The sequence below is a fragment of the Lissotriton vulgaris genome, chromosome 5, assembly GCF_964263255.1.
Source record: "Lissotriton vulgaris chromosome 5, aLisVul1.2, whole genome shotgun sequence".
Lineage (NCBI taxonomy): Eukaryota > Metazoa > Chordata > Amphibia > Caudata > Salamandridae > Lissotriton > Lissotriton vulgaris.
The window spans coordinates 922,878,667-922,904,430 of record NC_141693.1 but is presented as its reverse complement, the minus strand read 5'-3'; the positions used below and the strand labels follow the sequence as shown (position 1 = coordinate 922,904,430).

Below are 25,764 nucleotides of genomic sequence, written 5' to 3'. Positions count from 1 at the left end.
GAGATTGCTACATCACCCGAGTAGAGAAAAAGAGTAGAGCATGATTCACTTAATTTTCTCAACTATACTTTACTGTTTGCCATGGCCAGTCTCGTTTCCCTGAAGATGGACAAATTATTAGGATTTCCTAAATCGCATGCACCAGGGAGTCCAGTAACTTTCATTTTTGAATTTGGATGACTAAAAAGGCATCGTGGTTTGTAACAAGTCATTTGCCTGCACGTTGAAACTTATATGCTACGGTTCAAAAATTATGTGCACCCATTAGGCCCTGTTTGTTTCAGCAGGTTTTTGAATTATCAGGTAGTCATAGAGAGAGACCAACCAACAGACTGGAAAACTCCCCGGTCTGCCCAGCTAAAAAAAAACGAGACCTTCAAAGAAGGCCTTCAATAGAGACTGTTAGACAGACATCTTTGTGGCCAAGATATGGCAATCAGCCACCATCTCTTAGAATGTGTCTCAAACGATGGCTTACTTCCATCTACTGAACTTGGGGCCCGATGTAGGTAAGCCCATATTTCCGATTCTTAAATGCCGAATCATACCGATTCGGTATTTAAGAACTGGCAATCGGAATGTAGGTAATTTTACAGATTCGGTAATTGGGGGAAACATAGAAGGGTGGCAGGTTGTCACTTTGACACCCTGTAGCATCCCTCAATTGTGCATGGGTGCACATGTTGCAGACACACATGCCCTTAGGGCATGTATGTCTGCAACATGGCATTGTTTTAAAAGCAAAAAAATGCTTTTTAAAGGGTTTTCATTATTTACCGCCAACTTCTAGTTGGTGGTAAATAACGAATTCTTAAACCCCTGTAGCACTGATTTCAGTGCTACCTTCATGTCAAGATACAGATTCGGTAATTTTACAGAATCAGTATTTTACCGAATCGATAAAATTACCGATTCGGTAAAATTACCAAATCTGTATCTTGACATGCCCCTACATCCCAAACTCCAAATACCGGCCGGTAACAGCCGAAATCGGCCGTTACCGACCGGAATTTGCCTTCCTACATCTGGCCCTAGGTCTATATCTATGGAATTATTTTTTAAACTAAAATATTTTGTTAATAAATTCACTCGGTTCATGCGTGGTTCATGCAATTGCTCCCTTCTCTTATGATTTCCTCAGTGCTTCTCTTCTGGCACCACTGAAATCCTACTTGACCCCCTGAGCACTTTCTTTGGACCCAGGGTCTAGTAAAATCTTGCACCATTTATATACAAACAACACCGTTTTCTATCCATGGGAGAGAGAAAAGGAACACTTCTGAATTGGTTCTCATCAGTAACATTTCCATTGGCTGTAATCGTGGGTCCACACCAACACCTGTCACTCCTGACTGGATTGCTTCTGGATTGCAATCCTATGGCTGGTAATAAAAACCTCGATCTTGGGCAATTTTTCTAAAATGTTGAACCTTGTACAGGAACACAGTTTTTACCATGGATGGCACCTTGTCTAGTACTGTATTTGTCTCCACAAACTCACCCATTTCTTTGTTGTGTGGCTCACCAACTAGGATAATACGAGACATGGCACCAGAAGCAGTTATTATGAAGTTTCATCGCTTTGAGTCAATGTTCACCTGTAACAGTTTCTGCCATTCTACTGAACAGGCACAATGAGCACTTCCCGAAAGGCAATTATTTGCTGTGCAAGGTCCACCAGGACGTCTCTGTCTGTCAGCTCTCTTGCCAGTCTTATCATTTTATCCATGTCAAAGATCTTGGAGCGAAGAGCCCATTTATTGAAGAACTTATCTAGTCTCTCCAAGCACTGCTGATACTCCTCTTTTAGTCCATAAAGTGATCTGACATAATAGACCGCAGATAAGGCTCAAGCTCTTTCTCCATTTGAATTTTCGATATATAGGCCTTAGCCAGCTCATCCCTATTCAGTACTTCACAAGAGAAGGCTCCGTTTGAGGAGTTATGGTGAAAAATTACTTTTGGCCATGGAGCCAAATAAGCTGCCAACCTCCATTCTCATGGCTGTCTGATGGATAGGTTATTGTGGCCTATGAGTACTCCTGCAAATGGGACCTCCTGAGTCTCAGAAATTCATCCTATGAAAAGGAATGCCCAAGTCAGAGTTGGAAGAGTTATAGTATGGTTCAAGCTTCATAAGTATTACTCCACGATGCATCAACAGCACACACTCTCTCACACCTTGTTCATATGCCTCTCAGCCTTAGAGATGTGATTAATAAATCTGTCTGCCATTTGGGACAACTACTTAAGCTTATACAAATGAAAACACGTGGTGTCCGCCACCCACAGACATATAAATCCTGTAATTAAAGGGTTGCAGAGGAATGCGTCCTCTTGCAACATGTGTGTGCTTCCACTAATCTGCATCCTCTAGCATCTAGATCTTACAACAATTTTCTCCAGCATAGGCTCTGTGACTCCTTGATGTATCTATTATGATTGTGTAAGGCTTGAACATTTTTCCATTACTAGACGAGTCATCTCCGTTCATAGTATTTTGAGTCTCTGATGAATCAGCTGCTGTACTATATGCAGTAAACATTTATACCCCCACTATAGACCACCCACAATTCAGGGACAATTTATCTGCTAAACTCTTCTTCTGTCCCCTAAAGCCCGGATTGTTCTAGGGGACGATTTCAATCTTCCAGAGGACATAACTTTAGATAGGAACTCCGCTCTCAGTACCCAAGACTCATAAAGCAATGCACACTCTTTGTACAACACATAGACTAGTCACCATCTGGAGACTGCAAAAACTTTGAGGTAATGACTTCACCTTCTCTCTCCACCAGACAATACCTTTTCAAGAATCAACATCATTCTGGTTGATTCCTCCCTCTTCCATGATACGTCTTCCTTGTCTACTGAACCTCTCATGATTTCAGACCACGCTGCCATTCTGATCATCTTATAGATAAAATTCATGCAATCTAAAGGTCAAACGTGGTAAATAAACACAAAGGTTCTGGAAGACGAGGGAATCGTGTGTTAACTCCATAAAGAACTGGCCTTGTTTATAAAAGAGAACAAAGCTTCTGCCTCCTCCTCATTAAACTCTGGGATACACTAAAGTGTTTTTTCAGAGGACAGATGGTAAACTGGATATCTAGGAAAAATAAAACAATAAAATCCTCCCTGGACAAACTGACAAGTGAGACTACAGCTAAAAATTGCTTTATAGGCTTTCAAATGACTCTTTAGACATGGCTGCACTCAAAAGTCTTAAATATGAATATAACTCCATTATCAATGAGCACGCTCACTTATGGGTGCACGGATAGGCAAGAAACTATTTTACTTAAATATGACTGGTAGGGCTCTAGCTGCATATCTTAAATTCAAGGACATTCTAAAGGCCTTCTAAAGATTCTACACTGAGCTTTACACCCCTACCATAAATAGTCCTATAGAGGCTTGCTTAAAATTCTTTTGGAGTTTCCCAATAAATTCAATCTCTGACGCCGATATACTTGATTTAAATAGACTGATCGATAGGGAAAAGATTATGTTAGCGATAAAGTCTATTCCACTGGTAAAGCCCAAGGCCTGGATGGTCTCCACATCAACTTCTCAAAAACCTTTGCTTCCTATTGGAGTCATTCCCAAGGAAGGGAAAGATCATTCTGACCTCAAGGATTTCAGGCAAATTTCGTTAATATAGATGAGAAGAATTACATTAAAATTCTGGCAATGCAACTTGCACCCCTGATAACTAAACTGGTCCATGACACTCAGGTGGACTTTATTAAATGTTGATTATCCTGTGACAATATTTGCTTATTTTGTCATGTAATTGAGAAAATCCTCTGTCTCCCTCCCCCCATCAGCAGCTGCTATAGCCCTAGATGCAGAGAAAGTGTTTGATAAAATTTCCTAGCCGTATCTAGAAGCTCCATATTAAAAAAAAAACATGTGGTTCCTTCATCAGAATGTCCATGGCTTTGTATTTTAATCCCTCAGCTAGAATTAAAATCAATGGCGCCCTGCCACACCCCTTTGCTTTACAATAGGGTACTCTCCAAGGCTGCCCAGTATCCCCCTTATTATTTCTTCTAGCTATCAATCCCCTTCCATTAATGCAAAATGAAACCGGAGATTGCAGGCATTCAATTTGGTGACCTGATCTACAAAACAGCTGTGTATGCAGATGACATATTAATATTTACAGACTATCCCAATATAGCAAAAATGAATATTATTAGCCAGTTCCCCAGTTTCTCTCGATACGTTTTGAACAAAGATAAAATGGAAGTCCTACTCCTGAACGTTCATTGTCACCCCTCCTCTGTCGGTAATTCCAAATTGCACTGGGTGTCTAAATTCATCTAATATCTAGGTACCAGGTTTTAGAATGACCTTTCGGAATCAGCAGCTCAGAATGTATCAAAAATGATGGAAAAAAATGAAAGACTTACTGACTGCATAGCCCGTTAAATATATCTCATGGTGAGGCAGTCCATATCATGTTGTCCCAAATAACGAACATCCTGGCTAGGATGCTCCCTGTTTGGCTATCACTGGATCTTTTCCTCAAATAGTAATAAAATTATCTCTGAATTTCTTCGGAGTAAGAAAAAGGCTAGAGTTAGTCTTAAAAACTGAGAGTTACTACCAAGAATGGTGGATTCAACTTCTCAAATTGGGTCAAATACCAAGCAGCATTCCTGGCAGCATGAGGGAGGTGGCGGTTTGAAGTTGACGTCATCAAAAACCCTGCGTGGCTCCATGTTAAAGAAAGCATCAGCCACCTCTTCCCACTCAAAGCAAACTTGACTATGTCTCACCACTCTTATCCACACTCTAACAGGATTCTTAGAGATCCAGTATTAGCTTTATTATCAGTAGATAAAGCCCTTTATTCCAATGTACAGAAATCCTACTCTAAATCACTATGTAACAATAAGAGACTGTAGATAGCTAATTCCCCAACCATCGACACAAAAGGGGCTAGCAAGACTATCTCTTTAATAGCAGATCTTTACACAGGCTCCAAACCATTATCCATTGGGAGTCTCGATATGAAACATGGACTCTCTAATTTTGAGTTCAACGATTTCCTACAAATCAAAGCGAAAGTCTCCAAGTTAGGTCCACTTGAAAAATCTATTCTTCTTCCTAATGATCAACATCTTCAAGCAGCCGGTCATGTTGCATCCAAGATCTCCAAAGTACTTAATAAAGCCACCCTTCAAAGAAGTCCCGTCCTAAAACCAATTTGTCTTCACGTCTCTCCTCTAAAGGTTCATCCCCACTTGTTGTGGAAACCTGGGTGAAAACTTTCCCTCGACTACTTCAGACCAAACTAATCCCCTCCCTGATACAAACAAAGATTTGTATCTTACTTCCTTTATTGAACCCCTGCTAAACTCTTTAATTTAAAACTCACAGAATCTCAAAACTTGCTGGTCATGTAAATCATCAACTGGTAATATTGAACATATGTTCTTCTCATGCCCCTTCCTATTCCTCTTTTTGGGTGGACATCACTTCTCAACTGAATAACATTTTCAAACCCTCCCTCACTGAACTTCCCGATGATAATACTTGGGCCGCACACAGGCGCGTCACCTATCAAGCTCTCAGGCTCAGACCTCGTTCCACTTGATATGCTGGTCACTGTTGCTCTTAAGGTGACACTGGCTGACTGGAAATGCCTTAACAATGTCTCTGGCCATACATGGTGGGTGGGTTACTAACATTAGAAGCACACACATAACCCAGTCACATGAAAGGAGCAACCATTCGACATTGCAACGCACATGAAAAACACTATACATCTTAATTTACAACTTGAAACACCCATAAGGAGATCTTCTGTTCCTGCTAAACCGATATAGGACTCCCATTCTGTCTCGATCCTGTCAGATTACCGGCCAGTTAACATGAATACTTCTCCTTTTATTCAATTTTCCCACTCTCTAGGCTCCTTTCCACTTACCTTTTGCTATCTCTATTTTTTGTGTCGATCATGTCCTCAGATAGAGAGTATACCAACTGTTGTTTATTTCGGAATCATGTTAATCTCAGCCGTTATTCACAAAAACCAAACTAGTACCAACATTTTATTTCAGCCTCCTGGGCCAACAATACCCGAAAGGTGTATTTTGATATCACCTCTACCGTTATTGTGGTTGGCCTCCTTAAGCTCCCTACAATTCCATGTATTGACATTTTTGTGATGCTATGTTTTTTGTTGATTCGCCTAAAACGTCAATAAAATATTTAGAAGACGAAAAAAGTCTTCTTTATTCTTCATGTACGGTTTTAAATAACCGATTCGTGAGACAAATACATTTAAACCCAAGCCCACTTGAGATATTGTATCATCTTATTTACCTGAAAAGGATGAAAGGCTGAGTCAGCCTGACCTAGTGTAAAACGCTTGAATCGACTCATCATTGCAGTGTGCTATAATTCCAGCATAGCTGTAGTCCCTGCTTAAATCAATGTAGTGAAATGTATATTTCTAGGTTTGTATAACCTTTTATTATACACTTGGTTCTCTCCCTTTTCACAATCCTTTGCTGAATTGGCTCTCATATGGTACATTGGGGCATCAAGAAGCCAATTTAGGTGTGCACTTCTTTCTCATAAAAAGTTTATAAATCTCCTCTGGGGGAAATGCATCAGAAGCCAAAGGCGTACTTTAGGTTTTAGGAAAGTAGCCAGGATGCAACTCGCAGTACCTTGACCTGGTATAGGTCTGGGCTGCGTCAATGTATACACGTAATTTACCATGAAACCATCAGCCAACACTGTAGGAAAATATGGTTTGCAGTGCATACCATGATAGTATGGACGTGGATGCCTGGGATCTATTTCTTACACCCTCCATGTGGCGGTCTAGAAAGGTCTGGCAAAGGTAGCAAATATATTTTTACACATATCAACAATGGCCGATATGGTTCTGGCCATGACGTTAAAGGAAGAAAGGAATGTTTCCATCTTAATTTTCTGGAATGAAAGAATGCTTTTTTGCCTTCCACTTCGGTATCCCTGCAGATCTCTCTTCCTTAACCCCTTCACTGCGGCGGCTATTCCGCCGCAGTGCTAAGGGGGCGGGGCGGAAGAGCGCAGGCGCGGAATTCGCGCCACGCAGAAGCGGCGGGCGGGCCATGACGGAACCGCTCCGTCATCAGCACAGCGCCACCGCAGCTGATGACGGAGCGGTTCCGTCATCAGCATACAAGGGGTTAAGGTAATCAGAAGAAAGATGACCTTTTATCTTACATCATTTTACAAATGCCACATTAGAGCATCATAGCACGATTGTTGAATCCACAAAATGTACAGCCATGGTGTGCACATCTTAGGTTCTATAAAAAGTAAGTGTTCGAATTATACCAAGTCAATGGTTCTGTTTCATCGACTTCATAAAGATTAATAACTCTGTACCTCTGCCTCGAGTCAAATCTTGAACTCGGTGATTGCACTGAGTTTTTTACTGAGTTTTCTGCATCAGGCGCATTAACCCAATACACTATCATACTAGTTCACGCAAAGGTAACGCTCTATCCCTTGTTTTGATTTTATTTATATGCATTACATGGTCGATGATCAACTTTGGTACGCAGTTTTATGTTTTGCTTATATCTATAGAGTTAAAGTTAATTTGCACAAAATTCGTTGGTCCACTGATTTATTTAACTACATTTTGGAATGTCATGTTTCAGAGAGATCTGGAGAGATGGAGGGCAAGAGTTGTAGGTTTGACGAAAAAATTTGCTTTTACCAGTTTAGCTCCTGCAGGTATTTATACTCATCAACCACGGCAAAACTGCTGAATGGATTTGCACCAAATTTGGCATTACTCTATAACATTCCTCATGTAAATTAAGGTTCATTTGTTCATTAGCTTTCATGACATCTACATTTCTAAAAGGAGTTGGGTTGGCTTCAAAGGGGTCACTTAAAAAGGGACTTTCGAATATCTTAAATATTAATAAACATGGCACAAGAGAATGGAGTCCCTAGGGACAGAAAATGGCTCGGAGAGGAGGGCTGCATGCTCTGCTCCCCTTTTACTGAAAGGCGACCCCAGGGAATGCGGTCCCTGGTGCCTGAAAAAGGATCAGGGTGGGGGGGGGGCTGTGCGCACCCCACCCCTTAAACAAGCACTGGCGTTGCCAATAGGTCTCGCAGTAGGAAAGTTGGAGCTATTGGTTTTGTAAATGACAAAGCCCTTTATGTTTTTAAAATGAAAACAAAAATAAAAGGCATTGTTATTTGCAATTGTAATAGCTCCAACTTTCCTACTACGAGACCTATTGGCAACACCAGTGCTTGTTAACCAGAGCCTCTTTGCCGCACTGCGGCTGCCTCCATTTTCAAAGTCACCGGGCGCTTTCTGAACAAGCAGGCCGGCTCCATTGCAAAGTATCAGGGCTGCTTTTGTAACGAAAGCAGTTAGCAGCGTAAATCAGCGCCAAGCACTGGGCATGACCTTTTCTAGGCGCAGATACTGCCTCGATTCCACCCAGACGCCGCTGCTGCAGTGTAATATTCCAAAAACACTTCAAACAAAATGCCACTTCAAAGTTTATATTGATTATTCTTGGAGGCAAAGAAAATACGAGTTTGCCAGTTCAAAACCAAAAAAGCACGTGGGTCAGAATCTTTAAGTGACCTCAACTGGAAATAGTTTTAGTACAATAACTGTGGTAGTAGAAATCGTTTCAGCCAAAAGGCCTGGTTGCAGCTTTGTTTTGTTAAACGGGGTGTGTTTTAAAGTGAGGCGTTGGGGATGGAAAGTTTTACGATCGGCCTGAGAAGAGAAATGTCGAACAAAGACAGTATTTCACTGCAGGCTGGCAGACAGCTGCGGAAGGTATTTACAACTTTACTGCAGTGCGGCACTGCGCGCTGCTGCGGCCAGGAAGTGAGGGAGCAGGGGGGCTGGAGCAATCCGCATACACATGTAAATTGGAAATGTGGTGCAAATTGTAAAAATTACCATGATCCAAAGTGTTTCTTGAAAGAAAGGGAAGTGCATTTTTCGGATATGTTCTTGAGATGGGATGGTATCTGTGAGCGATGTCTTCCTGAATGTACATGGAGTACATTTTGAATTGTTGTCTTCTGTGTGGCTGCTAACCCCTACATAAAACAGAGCTATTCTGCACTATGTATCTGCCACATACATGTATGTCTAGTATAGCAACATCCTAGCTCCAGACTTTTTCAAATTAAAAATAGCTAAATCTGTTTGCCAACTGATTACTAATAATATGTTAAATGTTAAAATGGTGAATTGTAAACATTTGGATATGTCCACATTTCTGTGGAAACAAGAGCGCCCCGTTGTTTCTACATGCAGAGTCTTGCCGTGCATGCCTGTTACGTAGTCCTGCAGCAAAAACAAACCGCACCTACCATGCACACCTCTTTATTCTATAGAAAATAAAATGGCATATTGCAAGCAATCACTGGAAATACAATGCCTTGATGTTTCTGTTTCCAATGTCTTGCTCATCTCGCACATATTGCAAACGCGCACAATCGGGAATATTTATGCAAATGCATCTGCATACTTTTATATACTAAATGCGTACGTCTTGTAGGGAGTGGGGTGTAGGAGGGAGTGGGGTGTAGGAGAGAGTGTACGCCATATATATGCATTGATGGACGACATATATACATTGAGGATATGCAGGGTGAGAGAAGGGAGCAGGAGAAAAAGAAAATATAGAGAAAGAGAATGCGAGGCAAGAAAGGAGACAGCTAGAGAAGGGTAGAAGGGAAAAGTAACAAGAGTAGGGTTGCGAAGGAAAGAGCATGGAGAAGGAAAGTCAGGAGGCAAGAGAGGGAGGGAAATGAAGAAAGAGTGGGAAAAGAAAGAGATGAGGCGCGAGAAGGAGAGGGATAAACTCTTGAAAAAACGTGGGAGTGCGAGAGATAGCGAGGACAACCAGAGAGAGGTCGTGGGAGGCGATGGAGAAACAGAAAGTGAATGAGCGAGAGAAGCGCAGAATCACCGAGAAAAAAGAAAGTGGTAGAGGGCAGACCCAGCTGGACTGGATGAGAAGGGACAGAAAAGAAATCGGCTTTAGATGTAGGAAGAAAAGAAGGGAGAGTTAGAAATACCCTGACAGGCGAGTACATGAGAACAGTACCAGAATGAACAAATGAAGGGAAAGAACAGTGACTGCAGCAGGCGGGATGGAAGGTCACGTATGCTGCTAAGGAAACGGATGCAGTTAATAGCTGTACGTGGGGAAGCACGGGAGGGAATATTGTTGATAGAAGAGAGAATGAGGGTATGAATGATTATTAAACTGGCAAATGGTGGAGGCCTGAAGGAGGAGGGGGTGCGAGGGATGAGTGAGGATGGGGTAGCAGGGGAGGGAACACGGCCTGGGGGCATAGGGGAGGAGAAGCCGCAGAGCGCACGCTGGGCAAAGCCCTTTGATGTGCTGTGAGCGGCCGGGAATGAATGATTAGGGGAGGAGAAGCGGGAAACTGAAAGTACGGCCGGCCTGCGGCCGGACATGAATAATTAGGGGAGGAGAAGCCCTGGCCGTGAATGCGCGTGCATGTTTGCTCACGTGATTCACGTGAACTGCAAGAAAACCGCGGGGCTGAAAGCCCTTGGTTTGAAGAGGATTTTGCCGACATGAATTCTCGCTCCGCTCAATACGCTTGCGCGCATTGATAGGTCGCGAGACCTAAAAACACATACAGCAACCGCCCGGGCCCTGGCCCACTCCGGGAGTGTGTGTTTTTTCTTGACACTGCAGATCCTCTGTGGATTTGCGGCGCAGAAAAAAACGTTAATGTTTTGGCCCCAGGGGATGCCTCTCTGGGACAACACCACGAGGCCTACGGGGGTAGGGTGTCCCTAACCTGCTTTCTCCATATTTTATTAAATACATTTTCTAGGGCAGGGCACTGAGTCCTGAGACCTAAAATGGGTCCCATTACATCTTTGTTGATGTGGAGGCAGCCAATTACATTTTTAAGATATGCTGGCTCTGTGGATCTTGGGAGGCATCGAATATACAAAGCTTGAGCCAAAAATGACTTAACGGATTTACACCAAATCACAAAAAGCATGCTTTCTGGACCACGTTACCTAGATCTTGCTTTCTGCCAAATTTTGTGTCATCTGCCATTTGTACAGAAGCTGTGTCTAATTTTCCTATGGATACGTATAATGGGGAAAACTTATTTTGGGATTCTCACCCCTTTTTGTAGGTCCCCGCTTGATGGAGTAGTCAGAAACTTTTGAGGAAGGCGCTGAGGGAGAAGAACTTTTTCTTTCTCCAAACTGCACCAAATTTACTAGAAAACCAAAAAATCAATTTCCTATGGAGACCTGGCTCTATGGACACTTGGTCCTAACTACCTAGTGATAACTTCCACTGGGTTTTATAATATATTCACTGTGTAGCACAAGTTACTTACCTTCAGTAACGATATATCTGTAAGAAACAGTAGTTAGTATTAGATTCCTTACCTTTGAATATCCCCAGGCGTCGGTAGGCATCGTCTTTGGCTCCGCGTCCGTCGTTGGCGCCGTGATGACGTCGTCAGAATACTTAGACGCCGCCCTCGCGCGCTGACGTCAGTTCTTATACAAAGATTTTCCACGCCAGAAACGCAGAGCCATGATAAAATCCAACACTGGTGCCATGAAACTAGGGCCCTGAAAGGGAATGACCTTAACCCTAGATATTGGTTCGCAGAACGGGGAGGATTGGTGGGGCGGTAAGGAATCTAATACTAACTACTGTTTCTTACAGATATATCGTTACCGAAGGTAAGTAACTTGTGGATCTGAAAGAAACAGGTTAGTATTAGATTCCTTACCTTAAAATAGATACCCCAGCAATACCAACCCTGGTGGTGAGTCTGGGAACCAATAATCACACCAGAAAGTCCTGGAGGACGGAACGGCCAAAGAAGCCATCCCTCCGGACTTGGCTGTCCAGGTAGTAGTGTCTTGCGAACGTGTGCAGTGAGGCCCACGTACCTGCCTGACAGATGTCCTGCAAGGGGACTCCCCGGCCCAGGGCAGTAGTAGCCGCCGTGGCCTGAGTGGAATGGGCCCTCAGGCCAACAGGAGGCTCCTTCTTAGCCAAAGAGTAGCATGCCTTAATGCACAACACGACCCACCGAGAGATGGTCCGTTTGTGCACCGCCCGTCCCTTCTTAGCACCCACGTAACCAACAAAGAGTTGTTCATCCACCCGGAACTGGAGTGTGCGATCCAGATAGAATGAGAGCGCACGTTTTGGGTCCAGAGGGTGGAGCCGCTCTTCCTCTTTGGAGGGATGCCGAGGTGGAAAGAAGGTGGCCAAAGTGATGGACTGCCCGATGTGGAAAGCTGTGACTACCTTGGGCAGGAAAGAGGGTCTTGTCTGCAACACAACCTTGTCCAGATGAACAGAAAGGAAAGGAGGTTTAGAGGAAAGAGCCTGGAGCTCACTCACTCTCCTGGCAGAGGTGATGGCAACCAGGAAAGCAGTCTTAAGCGTAAGAAGACGGAGAGGACAATTATGAAGCAGGTCAAAGGGAGCGCACATCAGGTAAGTGAGAACCAGGTTCAAGTCCCACTGGGGCATCACGAAAGGAACAGGGGGAAACATATGAGTAATGCCCTTCAAGAATCTATTTACAATCGGGGACTTGAACAAAGAAGGCTGATCAGGTAGCCTTAAGAAGGCGGAAAGGGCAGAAATGTAGCCCTTGATAGTGCCCAGAGCAGAGCCCTGCTGGGCAAGAGAAAGAAGGAAAAGAAGAACCTCAGAAAGAGGGGCAGAGAGTGATCCACAGCCTTTGCTGTGCACCATGCCACAAATCTGTTCCACCTGCAGGCGTATACCGACTTTGTGGAGGGACGCCTGGCTGCCAGAATCACATTACAAACTTCAGGAGGCAAGTCAAATGGCCTCAAATGTCGCCGCTCAATCTACAAGCTTGGAGGTGGAGACTGGACAGGTTCGGGTGGAGGACCATCCCCTGCTGCTGCGACAGAAGGTCCTCCTGAAGAGGCAGACAAATCGGGGGATCGACTGACATGCTGAGTAGCTCGGGATACCAGTATCGCCGTGCCCAGTCCAGAGCCACAAGGATGACTTGGGCCCGGTCGCGCCTGATCTTCTTCAGCACTCTGGGAAGAAATGGTATAGGCGGAAAGGCGTACAACAGACCGCAGCTCCACTAGCGACGAAAAGCATCTCCGAGCGAGTGCCGCCTTGGAAATTCCAAGGCGCTGAACTGATGACATTGCGCGTTCTCTTCTGTGGCGAATAGATCTAACCAAGGCTCTCCCCACTGCTGAAAGAGGCCTTGTGCCACGTCCGAGTTTAGACGCCATTCGTGATCCATCATGCACCGACGGCTGAGTTTGTCCGCCCTGGCGTTCAGGGAACCTACCAGGTGTTGAACCACCAGGGTCACTCACACCCTGATGTTCCAGTCACTGCCAGAGGCGCAGAGCCTCCTGGCATAGGGTCCACGACCCCACCCCGCTCTGTTTGTTGGAGTACCACATGGCGGTGGTGTTGTCCGTGAACACCTGCACTACACTCCCCTGGGCAGAGGGGAGGAATGCCTTCAGTGCAAGCTGGATCGCCCGCAGTTCCAGAAGGTTGATATGGAGGCAGGAGGACTCCGCCGGAGACCAGAGGCCTCTGATCTCCGCCTCTCCAAAGTGGCCCCACCAGCTCCGGTTGGGGTAGGGAGAGGGATCTGCCGCTGACCCAATCAGCCCCAGAAGCCGCAGCGTCAACTTAACCGAGACTCGGATAACGGCTGAAAGATCGGAATCAGAGAGAATATCTCGAACCCGCTGTTCGGGAGGATAAACCCAAAACTGCGCTGAGTCTAGAACCGCTCTAATGAGGAGGAGCTTCTGAGAGGGACACAGGTGTGACTTCTGCACATTGATGGAGAACCCCAGCAGGTGTAGGAGGTCGGCCGTAGTCTGGAGGTGGCTGACGACTGTCTGAGGTGAGCCCGCCTTCAACAACCAGTCGTCGAGGTAGGGGAATACTGAAATCCCTAACCTGCGCAGATGAGCTGAGACCACCGCCATCACTTTGGTGAACACCCGTGGGGCGCTGGTAAGGTCGAAGGGGATCACGGTAAACTGAAAGTGCTCGTGGCCTACCGTGAACCGCAGGTAACGCCGGTGGGCTGGCAGGACGGGAATGTGGAAATAAGCGTCCTGCAAGTCCAACGCTACCATCCAGTCTCCCGGGTCCAGGACAGCTAGGACCTGAGCCAAAGTCAGCATCTTGAACTTCTCCTTCAGGAGGAAGCCGTTGACGTTCCGCAGGTCCAAGATAGGGCGTAGGCCCCCTTTGCCCTTCTTGGGTACCAGAAAATAGTGGGAGTAACAACCACACCCTACTTCTGGCCCAGGAATACGCTTGATGGCCCCCTTGGCCAAGAGGGCCGTAACTTCCCCTTGTAGAAGTTGCAAGTGATCCCCCGACACGTGGTGGTACTGCGGTGGCATGGCTGATGGGGTCGCCTCGAAGGGGAGGGATTAGCCCCTTCGGACGATTTGCAGCACCCACCTGTCCGATGTGACAGTGCGTCAGTGGTGGTGGTGATGGCGAACCCTGCCCCCCACTGGCGTCACATGGGCCTGAAAGCTCGGACTAGGAGGGTTTTGTGGCGGATGCTGCAGGGGCAGGTGTGGACTGGCCTCGCCGTTGTCCCTGACCGCCGCCACGGCGGTTTCCATGTCCGCCACTGTGCTGGATGGTAGTCTGTGGCCCGTGGCTGGCAGGACGTGTGGGGGTGCCCCTTCCTTGGCCACGAAAGGAGCGAAAGGCGAACGTTTGCTGGCGCGGGGCCGAGAGGCCCAAGGACTTAGCCGTAGCCCTGGAGTCCTTAAGACGCTCAAGAGCATGGTCTGCATTGTTGCCAAAGAGTAGACGGCCATCAAACGGCATGTCCATAAGAGTATTTTGGACATCTGTCGAAAAGTTGGCGGACCTCAACCAGGCGTGGTGTCGAATCGCCAACGTCGTTGCCATCGCTCTGCCCAATGAGTCCGTGGTATCCAGTCCACAACAGATGGAATATCGCGCTACATCTCGCCCCTCGCAAGGGCTTGGGCAAGTTTAGTCCGGACCCCCTCCGGACAATGTGGTGGCACATTCGCGACCGTGTCCCACAGGGAGTGGGTGTAACGGCCCAAGAGGCACGTGGTGTTGACTGACCGCCACCCCAAACTAATTGAGGAGAACATCTTTTTACCATACTGTTTGTACCTCTTGGATTCCCGATCGGGGGGAGCCGAAGGGAATGAGATCTGGGAGTTGGAGGCATGGATGACCAGGATCTCGGGGGTGGGGTGGGTGGACAGGAAGCAAGGGTCGCCCGCAGCCGGGCGGTGGCGCCTGGCCACGTTCCTATCTACAGGCGAACCTGTAGCGGGCTTGGACCAAGTTCCCAGAAGAACGTCCGACAAGGCCTCATTAAACGGCAGCAGAGGCTCAGCCGAGCTTGCCTGAGGTTTAAGGACCTCAGTGAGGAGGTTAGTCCTCACGGCTGAGACGGGGAGCTCAAGGCCCAAGGCCTTGGCAGCCCGCGTCAGCACCACACTATAGGCAGCCCCCTCCTCCGTAGCCACGGTAGGAGGGGAGACAAAACCAGTGTCGGGAGAGGTGTCCAGACCACTGGCATCCTCAAGCTCACCTGCCCAGTCCTGAGAAGACTGGCACTCACATGCCAGAGGGTCCTCGGACCCCTCCCAATCTTCGTCACCCATCACCTGGTACTCAGGTGTAAAGGATAGGGCTGGGTCATAGAAATAAAAATCTCCAAGAGGCGTCAAATACGGCGCCGAGCGGTGCCGCTCCGACGCCGGAACCGAATCGAGGGTGGGATCGGGGACGGCGTCGTCCTGGGACGGCGCTGGAGGCGACACCCTGGGGGCCGGCGCCGGCGAGGTCGTAAGGTCGAACGGCGGCGACCCGGATCCGGAGCCGGATCCAGCAGGACCCTGCGGCGTCGGGACCGAAGTCGCCGATGGCACCGGGCCGAAGCACCAAACGGCGCCGGGGCTGAAGCACCCCAGTCGGGACCGCTTGACCCGAAGGCGCCGCGGAACCCGACGGAGGAGTGAGTGACCTCATGGCTGTGAGGAACGCCTCGATCTCCTCCGGCGTCGTGTTCTGCCCAGGGACCGGCGGTTATGGAGCAGGCCGCGATGCCTGCGGCTCCGCGGAGCCGTGGGGGCGGTGTCGCCCGAACCCCCGGCCGCGTCGCGCGAGCGTCGGGGGGAGTCATAAGAGCGATGACGCCTCTTCGACTTCTTGTGCCTCTTAACTGAGGACTTCGAGCCCGAAGACTGGTGATGAATCCCAGAGCTATGACGACTCCGACCCCGCGACCGGTCCCTCGACCTCCTCGCGGACCTGGACCTCGAGCGGCACGGGGCCGACTGCCGGAGCTCGAGTCGCTTACGGGACCGCTCCCGTCTAGCTTTGGATGTGGAGCAGGACTTGTCGTTGTGGTCGGGGCCCAGACAGTGAAGGCACCGGCGATGGAGGTGGGTAACCGACATCAGTCGGTTGCAGTCGACACAGGGTTTAAACCCGGGCATCCTTACCGGCACCGTCGAGTCGATAGACTTCGAGAAAAAAGATCAGAAAGGATCGAAAAAGTTAGTAAAAAATTGACTAAGGGTACTACTTTTTCCAGATCGGCGCTTGCTGGCGCAGAAAAAGAAGAACTGACGCCAGCGCGCGAGGGCAGCGTCTAAGTACTCCGACGACGTCATCATGGCGTCAACGACGCCGACGACGGACGCCGAGGTGCAGACAACGCCAACCGACGCGCAAGGGTACTGCTACGCAAAGTTTTCTGGATCCAGTCTGACGCCTGGGGATATTCTAAGGTAAGGAATCTAATACTAACCTGTTTCTTTCAGATGAATATATACACATTCTACACAGTGAGGTTGTCATTGTGTAGTTATAGTTAGGTCAGAGTTTCCATAGACAGCTTTTTGTGTTTGCTAATAACTTTGGCACAGTTTGACAAATCTTCAAAAAGCTTCCCATAAAAATCCTCAGTTCCTTCTTTGAAAGTTTTAGAGTGATCCGTCAAGCAGGAGCAAAGAAAAGGGAAAAGGTTGTAGGAGGGGTCCCAAACATGTTGGTATCCCATGGTAATTCCTAAACGTGGCTGAACGGAATTATAACAGCTTTGGCAGAAAGTTACAGTTTTACTAAGAAAGCTTGCTTTTTGTGATTAGGTGTAGATTTGTTCAGCCGTTTGAGAAATTTGAAAGATGTGCTCGAGGTGTGTTTGAAAGGGTTGAAAATAGGTATGTCAGGATAGTTTGCTTCACATGACTCCCGCAGTACCATAAATCAAAAATATTAAGTGATCTGTTTAACTGAGTGAGCTTTTTTTCCCTCTATTGGTAATCTCAGTCTTAGATGACTGGACTAATTTATTTGATTGGCTGGCCGCAACTTGAACAGAAATGTTGCAGTTCCCATTAGGGAACATAGGGACTCAGTCCCTGTGTCCTGAAGATGAAGGAAAATACAAAATATAAGGGGTGTAGGGTAGAGATACCCTGATAACCCAGGCATTTTGGGAGGGGGTCAAAGGCCATGGGCGGTTAGGGTTTGGTGCAAGGCCAAAAAAAAAGCTAAGCAAGATGGGGAGGGGTGGAAGAATCAATGGAAGAGCAGGTGGGAGCAACATGGAGAGTGTGACTGGGTTGGGATGTGATAGGTGAAGCAGCACATGTGGATAGCAAGAAAACACATGCATATCACATTGAGTCCTCAAAGAAAGAGAAACTTGTACTTCCCTGGGTGTAAGAAGTGGAAGAATGCAGCTCATTAAGTTACAAGAACGGTAAACTATGCCCCAGGTGCAAAACAAACACTAGAAGAGGACGGAAAGACCTTCAATAGGAAGCAAATGGATTAGAAAAAGCAACCCAATGACTCTTACAGGATTACAGGACCAAAATGTGTTCATGCAGCTGCAAATGTGTGGGTAGATCCGAAAATATTTTTGAAAAATATGATTCCTGTGTTTTTTTATTCACATCCTGAAAAAAATAAGGAAAAACAATCACAGAACTAATATGCAATGCAAAGACCATGGACAGTGTGCCTTGTTGATCCAGGAACTGGTTCAGGGTCTGGCCATAGGCAAGGTCGAAAACTTGTGGAGTGTTGGGTGCATTGCCTGGCAATAGACCAGATGGCAACAACCTACTGGGAAGGGCTGAAGACTACGCTCAGCATGGGTCAGCAGGCTACAGAGGGTTGGGTGCAAAGCCTGCCTTTGGGCCAGCCTCTTTGGCCAATCCCTGCTGTGCACGGGTTCAAGGTCATATGCAGTAGGGGTTTCTTGCATGCACAGTTGAGCATAGGGACTGGCCTTTGAACCACTCATATGCCCAAACAATTTTGTGCACAGCCTTTCGGTAATGCAGCATGAGCTGGAAGCCCATGGAGGCATAGGCCTGGCCATAGGTATGACTAGCAAAATAATAGTTTTCGTTTGACACAGGGTTGGGTGCATAATCTTGCTTAGGGTTGTGGTTAGTGTGCAGGGTTTAGCGAAGACGCAGAGGAAATTACATTCCTATTTACATTCCTCTTGTCTGTCATATAGCTTTAGCTGTTATTTGATTAACACAACTAAAGCGTTCCTGAATTTTCATAATACTTGCAGTTACAATAATTGTTACTCCACTCTGCCATATGTTGGATGATTCACATATTGCAAATATTCTCATACCACAGTCTTTGAGAAACTCTTCATGAAATTCTTTGTGAGAAAGATGTTCCTCATAAGTTCTCATGTTCTGCATAAGCTGTATCTAGTTTGAAACTGATTTTACAGTGTTACATTGTGGAGCATTTATTTTATTTAATAGTTTCAGTGATTCAGCCTAGGCGCTCTAAGTTCTCCTTTGGGCTAAACAAAATCTAGATTCATAATGTAGTGTAACTCTAACTGTGGCATAACGCAATATGATGTGTCGTCGTCGTCCCCCCCCCCCCCCCCCCCCCCCCAGAAGAACGTGATGAGGGGTCCCCGAGACACCCATATCTTACAGATATTGATTGATCTTGTGCTAAATGGGCACCCTTGAAGTGCTGGGGGCCCCTTTATGCCCCTGGGGCTGCAGGGATGTGTGTTAGGCCCCTGAACTCTAAACTCCATCAACTCCTGTTTCCCTCCTCTTTTTAGTTTTAGCACATGGTCTATACAATAATACCTTCAATATTTTGTGCTGCCATTTTGTCATTGTTGAAATGTTCATGCAGACATGAGAAAATCCAGATTTTCTTTTTATTTATTTATTGAACAGTGATGTTGCAGAATACGTACTCTGGGTTTGTTAATCGTACTTCCGACATATGTCCCATGGCACGTTGTTGTATTTGGGCGCCCTGGAGGTGACAGGTGAGCTGGCACTGCCTGTGCAGCTACTGTGGCGTGTGAATAACAGAAATGTTGGAAATTCGCGGAGTCCGACGTTCTACCTCTTAACACATTCTCATTGTAAAACGTAACTAGGGACCCTGTTTTGCATTGGTTGCTTGGGACAAGCGCTTTCCTGTTCAGACCATGTTTACATGCTTTACACTTCGTACATTTGAACAACTCTATTTTAGGTTCTGCGTTCCCAAAGCTTTCGCGTCAGTGTTTTTTGATTTTTCTGTGAAATGACCAGATGTTATTTTGTACCCAACTGATTTTGATTTTCTAAAGATAAGTAAATAGCTCCCTCCCTTGGAAGCTACACCTCCGTACGTCCAGTCTGACTCCTGTTCCCTCGTCCTCTAATGACTTTCATGCAAACACCACACCTTATGCCCATTTTTCATTTGTGGTACTGCTCCAGGATTTTTAGAAGCTCTTGTAGCAAAACAAAAACACAACACAATAGCAATTGATACCTGTGGTACAAGCAAATGGTGTTCACCAAGCTGCAGTCAACTACCTTTTGTAACATATAGTGCATCTCTAGGAGTTTCAAATATATAGAAATATACTTACAGCATGAGCTCTGCCCTCCAATCACTTTCTTGCTCTTTAACATACTCCAAGGCTTTTAAAATGTCAGTCAAACCAGGAATGAGAAGGTGACGATACCCAGGTTTTAAAAATTGGTTGGCTATCTGCCAGAATAGGACCGATGCATTGTAAATCAGAAAATGGTACCTGAAAAACAAAAGTGTACAGTTATCGTATGGCAGTGTGTATATAGATCTGCAAGACTCACTATATCTCAGGTTGTTATTTAGAATCTTGAGGGAACTGAACATCCTCCAATTTGTGAAGGAGACTCTAACTACAGAGTAGAACCTGCCAGCTGACTTTCCTCCACAAAACTATACCAGTGGTAGTGGAAATCTATCATGAGAGCTGTATCTCGTAATTAGAGTTTCCTCCAGATATTAGAGGCTTTTCAGTTTATTCTAAGCCAGGTGTCTACAACTGGTCGATCATGAGCTACCGGTAGCTCACCGACACCATCAGTTTCTTGCGGCCTGCCTTCCACTTTAATACCCTATCATTGTAATTTTGTTTATTTTTTAGGCCTTTTCAGGCCTTATGTCTGTGCTTAGCAGCCATCATACAAACCAATCCTGCGCGACTTGGCGACCGGAGTGGCAGCCTCAAAGGCATCATTGTCTCTACATACCCCAGCGCAGGAGAGGCAGCACTTTCCACCCTAGGCTCAACCAGACAGGCATCAGGTTTGTGGCCAAGAAGAACTTTATGTAAAAATAAAAAAGAATAAAATTATGCCTGTGTAATCCTTTCTTCGAGGCTTCTAAAACGCGAGTGATACTTTATTGATTTAAACAAAAAATCAATTTGAAACACTGTTTTAATTTAATCATTAAATTAAAGCAGCTTTTCACAGGCATCTTATTTTTAAAGAAATAATGGACCTTGCAAGTTGTTCCTGGCCACCAACCGGAACCAGGAACATAATTTTACATGTCTTTTCATTACATTTTAATTAAATAATGGGAGAAATGTAACATTAAGTTCCTTGCTCCGATTTGTGCCCAAGGAGAACTTCCAAGAGGTGCTTGATTTAAAAAAAAAGAAGTCCCTGAAACACGATGCTTTAATTTAATGATACAATGGGAGAAATTTAAAATGAAGTGCTAATTTTATGGTACAATGCATGTAAGACTTAAAACTCCGCTTGGAATGTATCCCATTAAAAAAAATAATACCTCACCCCTGTAGTGGCCATATTTGTTTGTTGTAAACGAGGCTAATAAATGAACAGGGACAGCTGAGCAGGGGTCAAGCATATGTCTGTGGCTCCTTCCTTGCATGCGAAAAGACTAGCAAATAATACAAATAGTGACGCAAAAGTCATACAAACACATAATAGAATCTTTAAAAAAATCCCCCCAAAAAATCACAGTATTTATTTCACCTGCGTGCAGAAGCATATACACCAGATTATATCACTTCATTGAGAGGAAGTTTTAGAAGTGATAGCTTTTGAACATGAAACAATCATGGACTCCCCTCATCCCAGATGGCAATGCTATATTAATGAACTAAGTGGTAAATCATATATGTAGCATAGGTTATTATTACATGGAGAAAATGTATAGTTGGTCAGGAGAGATTTTTGTACCCTGAACTAAGGCATTTCAAGGTCCTATCGTGTGAATGTAGAAAAAGTAGGCATGATGTAATAAAATATTTGTATTGCAGCATTTATACAATGCTTAATACCCTTTTGTGGGGGCATTGAAGCACTTACCTACTCGGTTAGCAAGCTAATCCATGTAGGGTGTGTGGTTAGAAAGGTGTGGTCTTTATTTTGTGATCCTATGTGGGAATTTTCCATGTTGGCATGATGATCACTGAGGTGCGGTTACCGAGTTATAGAACTTAGTAGTGCAGTGGATGAGAAAGTGCGAGAGTCAGATGTGCAGTTTATAGTTTTAGGTCGAGCCTAGAGTCAGCGCGCATGCGCTGCTCTGGGAGACTTGTAGTGGAGTATGTAATAGAAGCTCCGTCCACACTGCACCCATATTTGTCATTCCCTTGTGTCAGTGACCTTCGTAAGTGCTGGCGTCTGATTCGTAAAGAGGCTAGTTAGTCCCTCCTTAGTACCGCCATGTCTTCATTTAAAACCTCCCATGGTGACTGAGCCCTTTACTTCGGTTGTTGCACGGCACGTCTTTTTTAGCCGAAGAGCACTATTTTCTTTATTGATTTTCTCTTGCTGCAGGCAGGTGGGCGCCCACTTTCAATAACAACATGAGCGCACAGCATTCATTAACTCGTTCCTACACCCACCCCGTCACTGCTTAATGGCGCTGTGGTGTGCAGCAGATCAGAATGGCTTTTGTGCAAGTTCGTCATGCATTAGACTGTGTGCAGAAGCAGGCAGGGAAGGTTATTTGTGCACTAGCTTCTTCTGAGCGTGGAGTGAGCACCAGCAGATCGGGATGGCTCTTTGTGCACCAGCGTCTTGTGCATGGGGAGTGTGCACATAAGGTCGGGAGGGCTCTCTGTGCCCCAGCAGAAAGGAGAGACCTAGGACTCTGTGCCCCGCGATGTGTGTGACATAAGACAGCAGCCGGCTGGGCCAGCTCTCGTGAGCCGCTTCCCTGTACGAACCGTGCACGTCTGCAGGGACGCACTCAGGAAGGTGTCTCGTCTCTCCACGACCTGCTGGTGTGTTTGTGCTAAACCACCCAGACTTACCCCCCTCCCCACCTCCTCCTCCGCAGCACACAGTGCAGAGGAAGGGGGCGGGGCTCCGCTCTCACATTACACTGGGTGATTTATGGCAGTGATCCCAGGGCTTTAAGTAGGATGAAAAAACTGGGGGGTCTCTCAAAGGGGCGTGGCCATATGTAATTAAGGGCGTGGCTTAACACCTAAAAATCTGTGCTTCGCATAGTGTGCCACCCGACTTGTATTTTGCTGTTTCTATCATTGCATCCACACATATGATATAAGAAACATACCTATAAGAAGTCAGGACTATTGGCTTTGTCAATGGTTGTTAGTTGCATACGATAAATAGGCAGCAACTATGGCTTGTAAATAGTATTGATTAAGCTTCCACTTAAAGCCCTGGTGACACTACGACAATGTTGCTGCTCCTGAGTTTCAAAAAGAGAAGGGAAATCCAGAGAGAAAATGACTCTCTTTAAAGGATTTCCCTTCCCCTGCAACGTTCACCTGGCATGACGTCATGCTGCAACTTCTCCACTAGTGAGAAGTGAGCAGTGTGAGCAGTGCACATCGATGTGCTTGCTGTCTCCAAACGGGTCTCTATTGGGCTAAGTTTTGTGCCCGGGCACTTTTTGCCTGACTGCGGCGACAAACAGAGCCCGATAGAGACCCGTTTCGAGGCCTCCTTTAAAAAACTGCTGGTGCTCAGACCCGGACAAACCCGGCCCACTTAAAGCCCTGGGTGATCCCTTCCTTCTCTCACATTTGAGAGATACTTACAAGAGTAAATTTGCATGCATTTCCAAGGTACAACACTGCATGCAAACCCACAAGCCACTATGTGTAACTTCTGAATGCAACTGGCCGTGCACCTCCGTCCTTGGATTGACAGCAAAGCTGTCTCTGAACTTGAACTTGTTAAAACAACAATTCTGCCATCCTGGCTGCTATCCACATTCACAAGTGCACTTTACAAATAAGAAATTTCAGTTTAAATCCGGATTCGTAAATAAAAATCAGGAACTTGCATTTAGCAAATATTATTTTTAGCCATCTAGGGGCCCGATGTAGGTAAATTCATTTTACCACTTCTTAAATACCGAATCATACCGATTCGGTATTTAAGCAGTGGTAAAATGGAGGGGGGGGGGATGTAGGTATTTCAGATTCGGTAAATACCGAATCGTTAAGATTCGGTATTTACCGATTCTGTAAATACCGAATCGGTATCCCCCATTGATTCCTATGGGCCTTGAAGCCCATAGGAATCAATGTGGAATACCGAATCGGTATTTACCGATTCGGTAAATTCCGATTGTTGCAAGGGTGCAGGGGGTGTCACTTTGACACCCTCTAGCACCCCAATTCCGGACTTGTGTGCCATGTGGCACACAGACATGCCCTTAGGGCATGGGTACTCATAGTACGGCCCGCGGGCCAGCTGCGGCCCGGCAAGCCTTCCCTGGCGGCCCGCCGGCCTTCCAGACATCGCACCCGTGTATTAAAAAAAAAATGTCATTGTGTCTTCAAACACTGCTGGTTGCAGCCGCGCCAGTCTATGAGACTCTGCTGCTCTGTGGGGGCCGGCCGCCGGGTGATTCCAATGACAGTCACAGTGGAGCTGCAGGGGTCTAAAAAGAGGTTAAATACAGCAAGGCCTCATTACCATACAAATGGTCTTGTGAAGTGCTCGGGTGGGGCTGTGAGTGGCAGGAGGCTGTCTCAGCCCGGGCTGACACACAGCAGGGTGAGGTGAAGAGGGTGACGGAGGTAGTGGGACGGAGACAAAGGGAGAGGGGGGGAGGGAAAGGAGACTGTAACACCGGGGCTTGTTCCATTAAATATGAGAGCAGCAGCAAGTGCAGAATCCAGGAACACCGTCTGGTGTTCAAATCCAAAAGGTTTCTGAGTTATGTAGATGCATTCCAAACTTGCCTGTAGTCAGCACATGTTGAACCGCTGGTGTGCTTCGGTTCGAGTAATTAAGTTATTGCTGGCAATTCCTGCAGTGCAGGAGTATTGGGACAACTCCGTCCAATGCAGGTAAGCAATTGAAGGTGCCAAAGTATTGCGGTACTTCAGACAAGCAGCGCTAGTGCTTAGGGCAGTGTCTTTAGAAACCACATTGTTTTAAAAACAGGCAACGTTTCTCAGCCCTGGTGTCACAATGAACAAGATGCAGGCACTCCCGTTTAAGGGAATTATGGTAATGGCAGCCCCTCACAGATAAATGTGCTGGGGCACTGGGAGGGAGGAAAAGGGGAGGGAGACAGAGGGGGAGGGAAAGGGGGGGAGAAGGAGACAGAGAGAGAGACAGACAGACAGAGGGAGGGAGACAGACAGTGGGAGGGAGAGGGAGGGAGAGGGAGGGAGAGAGAGGGAGACAGAGAGTGAGACAGAGGGAGGGTGACAGACAGGAGGGAGACAGCCAGAAAGAGGGAGACCGCCAGAGGGAGGGAGACAGCCAGAAAGAGGGAGACAGCCAGAAAGAGGGAGACAGCCAGAGAGAGGGAGACAGCCAGAGGGAGGGAGACAGCCAGAGGGAGGGAGACAGCCAGAGGGAGGGAGACAGCCAGAAAGAGGGAGGGAGACAGCCAGAAAGAGGGAGGGAGACAGACAGAGGAAGACAGGGAGAAGGAGGGAGACGGGGAGAGGGAGGGAGAGGGAGACAGAGAGTGAGACAGAGGGAGGGTGACAGACAGGAGGGAGACAGCCAGAAAGAGGGAGACAGCCAGAAAGAGGGGGACAGCCAGAAAGAGGGAGACAGCCAGAAATAGGGAGACAGCCAGAGGGAGGGAGACAGCCAGAAAGAGGGAGACAGCCAGAGGGAGGGAGACAGCCAGAGGGAGGGAGACAGCCAGAAAGAGGGAGACAGCCAGAAAGAGGGAGACAGCCAGAAAGAGGGAGACAGCCAGAAAGAGGGAGGGAGACAGAGGCACGAGGGAGACAGACAGAGGAAGACAGGGAGAAGAAGGGAGACGGGGAGAGGGAGACAGAGAGTGAGACAGAGGCAGGGCCGGACTGGGAACCAAAACCGGCCCTGGCAAAGTGCTCGGCCGGCCCCCCCTCCCCTCCACCCGGGTGGAG

The 25,764-nt window shown here is 46.7% G+C and overlaps 1 protein-coding gene across 1 annotated transcript in view; it reads right to left on the bottom strand.

The window, feature by feature from the left end:
- CFAP46 (cilia and flagella associated protein 46) overlaps positions 1 to 25,764 on the bottom strand; it is a 1,558,477-nt gene that overhangs the window by 1,321,642 nt on the left and 211,071 nt on the right. The window contains exon 6 of the mRNA XM_086922533.1: positions 20,008 to 20,172. Within this exon, the coding sequence (XP_086778659.1) occupies positions 20,008 to 20,172 (165 nt within the window). The remainder of the gene's footprint in view (positions 1 to 20,007; positions 20,173 to 25,764) is intronic.